The sequence below is a fragment of the Pelodiscus sinensis genome, chromosome 3, assembly GCF_052426305.1.
Source record: "Pelodiscus sinensis isolate ZL-2025 chromosome 3, ASM5242630v1, whole genome shotgun sequence".
NCBI lineage: Eukaryota > Metazoa > Chordata > Testudines > Trionychidae > Pelodiscus > Pelodiscus sinensis.
The window spans coordinates 105,274,163-105,287,503 of NC_143054.1; the positions used below are offsets into that span (position 1 = coordinate 105,274,163).

General features: G+C 46.6%; 1 protein-coding gene and 1 long non-coding RNA gene across 2 annotated transcripts in view; both read right to left on the reverse strand.

Moving 5' to 3' along the window:
• EPM2A (EPM2A glucan phosphatase, laforin) overlaps positions 1-5,898 on the reverse strand; it is a 57,385-nt gene extending 51,487 nt beyond the window's left edge. The window contains exon 1 of the mRNA XM_075924371.2: positions 5,582-5,898. Coding sequence (XP_075780486.1) covers positions 5,582-5,843 — 262 coding nt within the window. The 5' untranslated portion in view covers positions 5,844-5,898. The remainder of the gene's footprint in view (positions 1-5,581) is intronic.
• Positions 1,551-5,299, reverse strand: LOC142827903 (uncharacterized). Its single transcript, XR_016349198.1, has 2 exons — positions 5,161-5,299; positions 1,551-1,739 (listed from the first exon to the last, which is right to left on the reverse strand). It is a non-coding gene; the product is annotated as an uncharacterized LOC142827903 (long non-coding RNA).
• Positions 5,899-13,341: the final 7,443 nt, after the last annotated feature.

Sequence of the window (13,341 nt, forward strand, 5' to 3'; positions counted from 1 at the left end):
CCCCGCTAGTTCGAACTAGCGGGGTAATGTATGCATACCGAACTTGCTAATGAAGCCCGGGATTTGAATTTCCCGGGCTTCATTAGCATAAAGCCGGCGCCGCCATTTTTAAAAGCCGGCTAGTGCGAACCCCGTGCCGCGCGGCTACACGCGGCACGGGCTAGATAGTTCGAACTACGTAGCCATTCCGAACTATCTAGCCCGTGCCGCATGTAGCCGCGCGGCACGGGGCTCGCACTAGCCGGCTTTTAAAAATGGCGGCGCCGGCTTTATGCTAATGAAGCCCGGGAAATTCAAATCCCGGGCTTCATTAGCAAGTTCGGTATGCATACATTACCCCGCTAGTTCGAACTAGCGGGGTAGTGTAGACATACCCTAACTAATTCTCGTTTTGATGATAGTTTTCTCACTGGCTTGGAAGAAACAGGATCCCATTACCTCAGTTTATTTGTAAAATAGTGATAATACCTACTTATTTCAAAGAAACACCACATTTACGAGGATTAGTTTGTTTGCAGTATAATTTGAATATGTAAGTATTATACACATAGTATTTTTATTAATATTTTAAGGAACATTACCTGACTAAAATCCTATTTAAAATTAGTTGTCTTACCTAAAGCAATCAATGTGCAAAAAATAAGCATTAAAATAAGCACATATAATTGGATGAAATCTCCTTAATTGTATAGGAGTGCCTCGATCCACATATTTGTAATAAACATAATTCTGCTCTTTTTTATATCATTCAGACCATCGATTGCAAGTATGCCTTCAGAATTGCAGATGTTCCTATAACTATGTTATTTTCCTGAGGACTGGTTCATTTTCACCTTTAACACACATGGTATTGCAGCCAGGTAGGAAGCACAGATTTCTGAATACTCACCATGATAAAGAATAAAATTCCATGCAGGTTAGGCCGGAAGGAGCATTTATGAAAAAAGTAGAGTAAAATCAATATACCACCCAGGAAACAAAACACTTCACGAATGAATAGAAGCCTTTATATTTTTATATGTCTGAACTGAACAGCACCTGAGTCTCTAGGGTTACATGTAAATTGGTTCAAGACATTTTCATAATGTACTAGGGGGCTGTGCCCCCTGCTTGCAATGCTTGCCAACCCCCCTCTCTCTGGCCACTTTTCCTTCACTGAGAGAGCCTGTTGATGCTGATGACGTCATTCTGTCGCCTGGCAGGAAAAATGTGTTTATATATACACACAGAGAGAAAAGAGAAGGAGAAACATTTCCCAATAAGTACAGGACAGTCTCACTACAACTACATTCTATGGAAAACTGAAGGATGGTTTAACACAAATTAAAGGGGTGACTTCAATCTAGCTAAACTGAGCTCTTCTGATCAAAGTCTATCACTTAACAACCTCGCTTGTACATTTTCTTCATGTGCCCTGGGTCCTACCATGATTATTAGCAGTCAATTATTTAAAGTATCTCTGACACACCTGGTGATAAAGTTGCCCCATTTCCCTAGCATTTCTCTTTTCGTTGAAGCTCTACAATAATAACTTCAGACTGACACCAAAGTAAGTTTGAATCACTTATCTTTATTGCATGTCACATAGTGTTTATGTGTATAGTAGCGGTCTGTAGGAACTATCATTGATAAGAGAATGGATTATTTTGAACTTGGCCCCTTCTAGAAAAATGCCTCATTTACTGCTCCTTTGGATGGATGAGAGATTTTGATTTCATAAGTTCACCTTTCCTGGACTTCTGCAAAAGAAAGAAATTGTCAAACAAGCTAAGTATGTCTAATTCAGTTAGACATAAGAGATTTCATTAGTCACATATCCTAGGTACATCATAGCACCAAGTGCTGTTTTCAAAGACACAGACTTGTAGCTGTATAGTTTCTCTGTAATTTTTTTATTTTGCTTTCCTCCGTAACCTGAATATGCCAATGACTGAAATTTTACATATATATCCTCCCTAATGTAGGAAGCACAGTAGTATTGTCACTTGCTTACTCTGTGCACTGAATTAAACTTTAATAGTACTTCAAAATGTATGAATGAGTTGCTCCTTATTTAAAAAGAGAATATCCTTTAATTCACCTTCTGCCTTACACTAAGTCTCAAGTTCTCATGTTCCCATCACAGAGAAATGCACAGAATCAGATCTTTACAGATTTAGCAAAAAACTAAGTGCTTATACTCTCTTATGTCAAAGATATTAAATGTAATTCACTGAAACACACTACGGGCTGGTGGACACTACACAGTGAGGTTGACATAAGGCATCTTATGACAAACTAATTATGACAGTGTCTACACTACAGCCTTCCTCCCACCAGTCTAAAGTGCCCTACTACACTGACGTAATTCCACTTTCCATGATAGGCCTAAGGCTTATGTCACTATAGTTAGGGATGTAGGCGACTAGTCAAGTAGTTAACTACCCGATAAACACAGGTTCATAGAGTAGTCAAGTGAGTACTTGACTAGTTACTTCCCCCCACTTTCTGCTGCCTCTGTTTCAGAGGCAGCAAGGGGGAGGGAAGGGTGAAGCAGGAGCCAGTGCTGGGGGTAGCTTGCTTAAAAGTCGATCCCCTAGCACCATCTCCGCAGTCCTGGCTCACGCCATCCCAGGGAGCTAACCCCTCTGTGGCTTTGCACTTCAAATGTAGTAAGAGCTCTGTGGACTTTTATTACATTTAAAGTGCCAAGGCGCAGTGGTAGTACCCCCCATATCGACTAATTGAGTAGTCGATGGAAATTCCATTGACTACTCGATTAGATAATTAACTGATACAAAAAAAGTGATATAATAACCTAGGCCTTTTCCTAGTCTACCTTATTATTTTAATGGAAAATCTCACTAGATATAAAAGGCCACACCCGTAGTTCAGATGCTGAGTTCCTTTTAAATATTTTAGTGAATCATGGGTTTGAAGCGGGGAACATTGGGTGTAATTCTGTGGTCTGTGTTATGTCAGACTACATAATCATAATCGTCTTCTGTTGTACAGGGCATCCGTGCTATAAGACATTGCAGGATACATCTGTTCCACACTACAGACGTTGATGCTTGTAGGAACTGATGTGTTATAAGTCCTCCCATTTCCCGCTCTTAAGTCATGCAAGAAAACCCCCTAATTTGCACAAAGGGAAGTCAGTCGCAGGAAAAAAATTGCCTGCTTTAAGTTGTTTCACTGTAAATCCATGTTTTTTGGAATGCATCTTGGACTTATAGTGAGGACAGCCTGTATTAAAACTCTGTGAATGCACAACATGGAAGAAAGACTATATGGAAGAATGATAAATCAAATTCTTTTCTAGTAGTCTTAAAAATTTAGAAGATGCTTTATGTGACTTTTTCCATTTTCATTTTAAAAATAAGACAACAACTAACTAAAATCCTAGAAAATCATCTGTGGATGCATAATTTAACTATTCTGTGTTTACAAGAAAAAAGTCCAAGGTACTATTCTAATACCTTCAAAAAGATGAGTACCAAAACCCATCCACTCGATAAAGAAAACACCTATTTTGCAAGCAATCAGATGGCTGATAAAGGCAGAAAGTCTTTACTACAGGGGTGGAGAACCTTTTCTGGGTCGCAGGCTGCTGACCCACAGAAAAATCAGGCAGGGTCCACACAAGCGAGAAGCAAAACAAAACAAAAAACTCTCAAACCCTCACTGAGGCGGCCCTTGACCGAGGAGGAAAAAGGGACTCCCCACATTCCCCCGACGCACTAGAGCCTGGAGTGGCCCAGGCTAGTAGATTTTGTATGCTCCAGCCCCACAATGGGGCAGCAGGGGCACTGGACCACCGTGCAGCTTCCAAATGCTGAGGGGAAGCCCTGAGTCTTGGGGGAGGGGGGCCAGATCCAGGTAAGCTGAGGGCCACATTTGGCCCCCAGACTTTAGGTTCCTCACCCCTATTTTACTACTATAGCAGCACATATTTTCTGGATTCTTCACATATACCCAATAAAGACAGAATCCTTAAAGTTGACTGTAAAGTGAGTGATCTAATAGCAAAGAAAGTTCCAACTGTATTTCTCTGGTCTCTCAACCAACCTCGGAGTTTGGCACAATATACAAGAGAAAAAATACTGAAAATCTGCCTCTCTACTTTTCCTGACCAAAAAATCCCCAAAATCCTGAGGCTGCAATTTTATTCCAAAGAAAGCTAAGCTTTCTATATTTTGAGGGAGACTGTTACAATCCTGTTGGATAATATCAGAGCTACAGTGACAGTTTTGCACAATAGGACTCTTAAGTCTATATGAATACTGATTACAAGGAAAGAATTACAAGTTGAGAGATTTATCTGGATCAAATACTGCGCTTAGTGGTTTACTATATTACTATAATCCCATCTTTTTATCAGTATCTGGTTTCTTCAGCTCTTCAAGAAAGAGACTGTCTGTTAAAAACTGAGCACATTTTGAATGCTACCACAAGACAAATAATAATTACAAAATGAAGCAATCCAATTAATTGATATGCCATTGTTATAATTAGCCCTTTCACTTGCTGTGTTAAGTAGCAAATTTTACACAGTAAACACATAATAAAGCTCTTAATGCAAAGGTGGGGAACTCTTTTGGGTTGGGGACCACTGGCCCACAGAAAAATCAGCCAGGGGCCACACACAACTGAGAAGCAACCCCCCCCCCTCACACACACACACACACACAAACACTCACAGATGTGGCCCCTGACTGAGGAGGAGAAAAGCTTCAGAGGTAGCAGGATCTGTAACTGGAAAAACTTAAAAAACAACAAATAGTCTTGCAGCACCTTAAAGAGGAACAAAACATATAGATGGTATCATGAGCTTTGGTGGGTACAACTGACTACTTCAGATGAATGGAGTTATTAAAAGTAACTGGAGTTATTAAAGGCTGGGGGCGGGGAACTGAACTCCCTTTGGGGGCCGGATCCAGGCAGCCCAGGCCTTAGGTTCCCCACCGTGTCTTAATGGGTTGATTTCTCTTGGCCTTTGTAACGGCCATACACCAAACACTTCACGGTGCATAGCTGAAGGTGTTTTTTCCATTCGACAACTACATTATACATCCCTTTCTTGGCATCTTCCACTCAGGGTATAATCCAACAAAGGAATTTAAACTTTATTGCTGAAAGGCTTGTTCACACATGCAAATAAACATCCGAGACACGCACCAATGACGTGATTACATTTCCAAAGCGTGGGTGCCCACCTCGCGGTACTTCTCCCCCCGTGCTCCTTGATACTAGACACTCGGGCTCCCCTGCACTACAGCGGCACAGCCGGGGGGCCCTACCCTACTGTAGAGCCGAGGCTTCCTCTCTGGAGGGAAGGGGGTTTCTCCGCAGCGCCGGTTAGTTAGGGCTGTTCGAAAGCGGATAATTGGGGAACTAGACGGGGGCGCTCAGAGCCCGCAGCCGGGACACCGTCCAGAAAAACCCCTCGTGCGGGGGGGGGGGGGGCAAGCTCCCTACAAGCGAGACGCAACGGGAGTCCCGCGGCAGCAGCTGCTCTCCGCGCGGCCCGGCCTGGCTGCGCCCCCGCCCCGCAGAGGCCGAGCAGCAGCCCGGGGCGGGGGGAGGTCCCCGGCGCTACCTTCCCAGACGGTGTCGGCGCCGCGCCGCCGCAGGAACTTGAACCAGAAGGTGCCCGCGGCCTCCTCGTCCGGCAGCGCCGCCTCCGCCAGCCACAGCGCGGGCTCCTGGGCGGGGAGCGGGGCCGCCGGGCGCGCGGGCTTCATGGGCAGCGCGCGCTGCGGGTCCCACTGGCCCAGCTCCGGCCGCGAGCCGGCCACCAGGAGCACCGCGCCCCCCGCGCTCAGCCCGGCCGGCAGCACCACCCCGAAGCGGAACAACATGGTAGCGCCCGGCCCGCTCCCGGCCGCGGGGAAGGTGAACGAGTCCTGCACCCCCCCCCCCCCCGGGAGACTTGTCACCTCCCCACCGCTAGAGGGACCCCACATGCCGCGCGCTTCTGGGATGTGACGTCACCTGGCGCAGGGGTGTGAGGCACGAAAAGCGGGCGCGCCACTTGTTGGTGTGTAGGGTCTCACGCGCATGTGCGGGAAGAGGAGGGAGGGGGGGATTGAGCGCGTGCTGCTCCCGGGGAGCCGACGTGTCGGGCGCTGGGCACGCGGCTCGTTCGGGTCCTAGCGCAGCTTGTGAGTTTAGCTCGCGTGGAACTGTGGCTGCCGCCAGCTCAATTCTGCAGCAGCCCCGGAGCCTCCTCGGGGGCGGGGGGCTTCTTGCGGCCAGGGGACCCCTCGCTCGCGCCGGGAAAGTTCACCCCTGGAGTTGGCTGCAGTGGAAAAGTTAGCAGTAGAAGGGGCCCCAGCGTGCGCAGCAGGGACGACACGGGGCGCTGTTACCAATAATCGCTTGAGTTCTACTAGCAAACCAAACAGAAGTCTAGTAAAGGGGAGAGAGAGGGACACAGAGCCCGTAATATTTGCATTACTTGCACTCGCGCTATTTATATCTCCTGGAAAATGCCCCGGTGTGTTGGTCATCATTCTCACTGTTGTCATCAGCTTTGCTAATGTGTGTGTTAGGCTAATGCCTCCTAGTGGTTTATATATAGGGAGATTTTTACTACTTGAAGCTATGCACCCCACTTCTTTGGGGTGCCCCATTTACATTTGTGTCTTTGTCATAGAAACAGGCTAGCACAATGGTGAGTAATCTGCATCCCATTGGGGTTCTATTTGTAGCCTGAGGGACATTTTGTTTACTGTTGCCTGCCCACCGGATTGCCAGAGTCAGCTGCTTTCTGTCTGTATAGTTTGTTTCCTACTTGTGTTAAAGTACATGCACATACAGTAAGGCTACGTCTAAACTGGCATGATTTTTCACAAATGCTTTTAACGGGAAAGTTTTTCATTAAAAGCATTTGCGGAAAAGGGCATCTAGATTGGCACGGATGCTTTTCCACAAAAGCACTTTTTGCGGAAAAGCGTCCGTGCCAATCTAGGTGCACTTTTGCGCAAAACAAATCTGAGCTGTCTACACTGGCCCTTTTGCACAAAAGCTTTGTGCAAAAGGGACTTTTGCCCGAACGGGAGCAGCATAGTATTTCCGCAAGAAGCACTGATTTCATACAGTAGGAAGTCAGTGTTCTTGCAGAAATTCAAGTGGCCAGTGTAGACAGCTGCCAAGTTTTTCGGCAAAAGCACTTGCTTTTGCTGAAAAACTTGCCAGTCTAGACGCAGCGGGCAGGTATATGAAGCGAGTTGTGTGCTCAATGCGTAAAACATTCTGGAAGCCATGTGCTCCCTCTACATCCATCCAAACAACACACTGCTACAGTTTAATCAGCCCCCCCCTCCTCCCAAATTCTAGGTATGAAGGCATGGGTAGAAAAACTACCCTATTCATGGAAACCATCTTGGTTACAACAATCTTGCATTCCAGTGAGATGGAGGGGCACTTGTGGCCCGCTCACTAGCTGCCTATATTGCCCATCACTGATCCACACTGAATAGTTTACACTACAGTTTAAGCCCCCAATCTTGCAAACATCTTCTCACAGGTAGAAGTGTTTGCAGGATTGATATCGGTGAAGAATGTTAGCTAATGTGTTCAGTAGTGTCATTTTATGTATGGGATTGTAGGCAAAGTGAAACCTGTGGATGGACACGAGACAGGTAATATCCATAGGCGTGCGCAACACATTTCATTAGGGTGTGCACCCAAAGAATTTTTTTAAAATGTACTTTACCCCCATTAGCCCTGACCCTGTTAGCCACGCTCCTGACCCCCAGTGGCCACACCTCTGGAGGCAACACTTTCTGGGCAAGATGGACACATGACCAAAAGGTGTCATGTGACCTCCCCCCCAGACTTTTCCCACTATCTTCCTACCAATAGGGATTAGTTTGCCCCCCCAAAACTCCCCTCATGCAACTATCCTGCAGTTGCATTACCCCAATGTGTGAGACATTAACTCAGGGTGGAGAGGCTGGGGGAAGTGTTCCCTCTAAGAGTTTCCTCCGATGAGCAGAATGAATTTTGAGTTGTGCGCCAATACTGAGTTCATGTAGCTTGTTTGGATGTGTCACTGTGGCACCCAAGTTATTAATAAATATCTCATAAATCTCTACCTTTTCCCTCTTGCCATGTCTCCTCCCCTTGCTCCATCAGCTCCCCTGGTGCCTGCTGCCCTCCAACCTCTCACCCTCCTTTGCTGTCCTGACTCTTGCCCTTCTCACTGCCCTCAGCCTTCCTGAGACCTGCCCCCCTCCACCAGCCCTTCTCCCCCCCCCCCCCGTGCCTACTCCTCCAGTAGCCCCACTCTGATCATGTGAGCTACCCCTCCTCATCCCCTCTCGTAACACCTCCCTCTACACACCTGCCCTGCCTCTCTTCTCTGGTGCTGGTCCCTCCCCTGCAGGTGTCTACCCTTCTGCTTCACCCCCAGAATTGCCTGGCACCTGTACCTTCCCTTACCCCTGCACCCTCTTGGTGTCCCCCTTCCCTCAGTGCCTCTGCCCCCTTTTTTCCTGATGCCCACCACCCTCTGCCCCCATTCCCTTCATGCTCCTGTGCCCTCACACATGCCTTGCTCCATCCCTGCCTTTCTCATTCCCACCCCTTCTTTCAAGCCTTCTCCCAGCACCTCCCCTTCTCCTCTCTAGCCCCCAAAACCCTTACCCTCTCCTCTCCCAGCATCACCCTGTCCCCCCTCCCACTGACACCTCCCCTCCTGCCCTTTTCCTCATTGTCTCCACTTGGCCCTCTGGCATTTGCCTCTCCTCTACCCTGTCCCTTAGTGCTTTCCCCTTTCTTCTCCTGATCTGCTCCCTCCCTTCAGCACAATCCCCTTCCTCTCCCACCCCTTCCTCTTATTTTTCCCCCTCCTCTCCCCTTCCCTTCCTTCCCTTCGGCTTCTGCCTCCAATTCGCAGGGCTGGAGTCAGAGCTGGCCCAAGCTACAGGCCGACCAGGCCCTAGCTGGGGCACCCCCAGGACGCCGCACGGTGCTGCCAGGCTGGGCAGGGGTGTCCCCGGGGCGCCTCGGGGGGACTGTGCGGTGCTGCTGGGCCGGGCAGGAGCATCCCCAGGGCGCTGCGTGGTGCTGCCGTGCGGGGAGGAGGGTGCCTCAAGGGGTGGCCGCACGGTGTCCCCAGGGCACCTGAGGGGGCGCCGCGCAGTACTGCCAGGCTGAGGGGAAGGTGCCTCGGGGGGGCCACACGGTGCTGCCGGGCCGGACGGGGCGCCCCCGGGTGCCTAAGGGGCAGTGTTGCGGGGCCCGGAGCGCAAAAATGGCTCGGGCCAACCAACATTTGTAGTAGGGCCTCAGCTGCTTCTGGAGCTGGGCCACACAGTTTGAAAGTCCCGGGCCGTGATGTCACGTCACAGCCAGGCGTCTCCCCTCTCACCTGTTCCGCGGCATTTCAGCACGCCGCACATGCGCACTCTGCCCCACAGTGCCCCGTAGATGGCCGTGGGGAATTTAAAGTGAGGGTTTGTGGCGCTCCGTCACAAATTCCTCTCCTCCTCCAGCAGTCACTAGCTGGCCCAAGACATTAGGGTGTGCCTAGGCACACCCGGCACACCCTGTACGCATGCCTATGGTAATATCTGAGGACACAGTAAATGCATTTTCGATTGCTAGATGGAATGTTCAGTTGAATTGCAGCAGGTGGGTAAGAGCCTTTGTAAGAGCATTAAGACTTGCCGGCTGAAAGCTTGATTACTGGGACCTAGCTGACACTGCCAGGAAGGGGCTCTAATTGGTTCATTCATAGTTTTACTTGCAGTTAATAAAGCCACAAATCATTAAATGGGTCAAGATTGGAGCTGTGGTGACTTAAGTTTTCCTGCAGTGGCTTTGAAAAGTACCTAACATCTGTATCAGACAGCACCTGGTCCTGGGGACATGGTCCTTCGTCTAAGAGAGCAGAGTGAGCAATGAGGTAAAATTGCCAAGTGTGCAACCCAATGGTTGCACAAATTATCTGAGCCCAGGGCATAGGAAACCCAGGATCATTAGATGGCCTAAATGGACATCACTGAGTAAAGTTGGGGAAAAGAAGGTAAGTTAGCAGAGGTGTCTAGGGATGATCCCCCATCTGGGACTGCCCCAGGCCCCTCAGCTGCCATTTTGGGAGCTGGGGGAAGCTGCAGCCACACTTACCTGGTCAGTGTGGGTTTTTCCCCCTGTTCGCTGTTACTAGGAAGTGAGGAAAAAGTGCAGAGCCTGCTGTGTCCTCTTGCTCTGGCTGCCCCAGAGGGGCAGAAGAGAAACGCATCCCCTGAAATGACACCCCACACACACTCATCCCTAAGCCCCCCTTCCCTGAATCCTACATCTTCCATATCTGTCCTGCTTTGAGTTCCCCCCCAGCCCTTCATGCCTCCCAACCCTCTGCCCTCAGTCCCCCTGCTCTCCATCCCACACTTAAATTTCTTACAGGTACTACTGTATCACAACTCCCCACACCACCTTCCAAGAGGGGCAGGTTGTGAGAAATTTAAATTACTTTCACCCCAGGGTCTGACCCAATATGGCCGTTCTTACATTCCTATGTTCTCAAAGGGAGATTTTCTCTTTAAGTTATAATAAACTGAAGTAGAAATTGTAACAAGGGTAGATTAAAAAAATCCAGACAGAAGATTGACTTTTTTTAATTTGATATTGTTTCTTCAAGAACAAATGAAAAAAAAGAGAGAAACCAGTTGAAATAGAAAGTTCCTAATTTGTTTCAAACAGATGCTGCTTTTTTCTGTTCAGTATTATATTTGTCAATTAGTTGCTTGTGGTGCTTTTAGCAAGCCATAGGTTTCTTACTTTATTCTACTTGCTTCAGAAGAGGCTTCATACTCATCTTTATATATTAAATAGGCAGGCAAAGACCTTGTTGTAAAAATGTGGCCAAGAACATACAGGTTATATTTTGGTTACTAAAAATGAACAAATCAATATGATGTACACATTAAAACCACTTTCTTAGAATCTTTTTTATTTAAATGAATCCCACTTGTTCATCTTGTTTTTAACATCTTTAGAAGTTCTTAACTTTATCTTTTTAAATACCAAGCTCTCATATAGACAAATACATACAGAGAAGCATGTTTTACCTAAGATATGAAGACTTGGTAACAGTAGGTATTAAAGAATCCCTAGATGCTATATAATAGAATTCATGCATTATAAGCATCACTAGCATTCTGAAGAATTTAAACTAGATATTAACTTGTCTCTAAGAAACCACTAGTAAATTAATATTGTGAATTTTGCCCTGAAATATGAGACATCCACAACAATTTTTTCATTGCTACACGAGAGCAAATCTTTAGAACAATTCTGAATAAATAAAGTCAACTCAATAGCATAACATTAAGCAGACTTTGAAATATAAAATGACTTCAAATGAAGTGTGAATGAGAAACAGTTATTGACATTGCATTAAATATATTTAATGTATTTTGAATGTAGTTGGTATAGGTAAATTTCTGGTAACAACAAAAATGTATTAAGATATGGACCTGATTTAATTCTCCTGTCATTTGCATTAATTTTATACTGGTATAACACATTGAATTCCTAGAATTACTAGATATTTAACATGGTATTGTTGCATAAATTGCTAGTTTCGTCCTCTGGAGGCTAGTCCAATTTGCCTCAAGAAGAGAGTCACACTTTCAGGCTGGGTCCAACTCCATTTATTGTTTGCAAACAAGGTCGACAAAGGAGCTCAGTGCTCAAAGCAAGGTCGACCTTGAGCAGCGCCTGAGCTGAAACTTTTATAGATTTCACATTCCTTCTGGTCAGCGTGTCGCAACGTGATTGGTTGCTGCAAGTTTACTTAGGTCCCTTATATGAAAAAAGCTAGCAGAAAGTTTAGCAGCTTCAAAGGCATGCGCAATTAGCTAAATGATACGTGCTGTTTCGAGCTTAAGCAATGGGGGAAGAAGCACACTTAGTTTTTACTACAGTATGGCCCTATTTTTGCATGGACTTACGCTCATGCTTAACTTGCACTTACAGTAATGAAAACTACTCAGTACTCACAGGGCATAAAGTTAAGCATATGCACAAGTCTTTTCAGGACTGAAACCTAAGTGAAAGAAGAACTGTGGGCCATGTCCACAATACTTGATTTAGATTTTCAAAAGTGTGTATGTCTACTGTAGGACTATCCTGAACATTGATACATTTCTAGTGTTTGTAATGTTGGTATGATTTCAAAAGGTATTCCCATCTCTTTCTAACTAGATGTTTCCTTAAAATTGCTTGCTTTTGGCACAGCCTTCTTACAAAATGAAAAGAATTCTCCTGCCAGTACTACATTGTAGTATTATGCAAAGCTCCAAGATACTTCCTTTTAGTGTCTGGACTACAGCAGGACTATATATCTGGTACTATATATTTATGTCCGTTTACAAACAAAAGGTAAAATATGGACAACGAGGTAGGAGTGGAAATGTCTTCAAAAGAGGCACTTTGAACCAGCATCTCAAATCAGATGTAATCTAAAGCAATTCCATTAACTCTAATGGAGTTAGACTCACATTTTTAAATGGTTTTCATGTCTGCAATTTCCCACATCAAGGGAGATCAAGCAGAGTTAACTCTGCAGCTCAGTGTAAGAGCATACTGAAATGGCTTTAAACTTTCATAATTGCTTTTTCACTGGCCATTCTTGAACAGTGTATGCCAAAGAAAAAAAGGGCAATTGTTTTGGAGGGAAAGGAATTTTTAGCTATCCTCATTTACTTGTTCTCTCAACTTCAGAATATACATAAATGGCTAACCCATATAAATTGAGTAAGCCCCTATGCTCTTTTAATTTATGCCCAAAACCAGGCCCACTGATGGGGGAAGCAAAGAGGGCAACGGCCGTAGGACCTGGCAATTCAAACAGGCCCACAGCTGCCACTGCTGCTACTGTGCCAGTGGCCAGAACTTCAGGCCTTTTAAATCACTGAAAGAGTGCTGGGCAGCGTGCTCTGGATGGCACTAGGGGCTGGCTGGACTGTGGCACAGCACAGTCCAGGCTGGTCTGACGGTTGGCTGACCCTAGCTCTACCCTTTCACCTGAGGCCCTACAACTTTTTACCCAAGACCCCACCCCTTCCAGGAGTGGAGTGACCCCTACATCAGTGGTCCCCACCACTTCTCATGCTTGCTTCTCTCTCCGCAAGCCACAGTTGGGAGCTGGGACCATGGCTGTAGCCAGGGGTGGATCTGTAGCCAGGAGTGGGACCAGTGCTGGGAGTAGAGTTGTGGTGATAGGCCAATGTTGGGGGCAGATCCAGGGCTGGAAACAGTGCTGCAAGCAGAGCCCGAGGCCAAGGGGGATGTATAACTGGAGCTGCATCTGGAACTGTGGCCAGGTGCATAGCCATTAGCTGG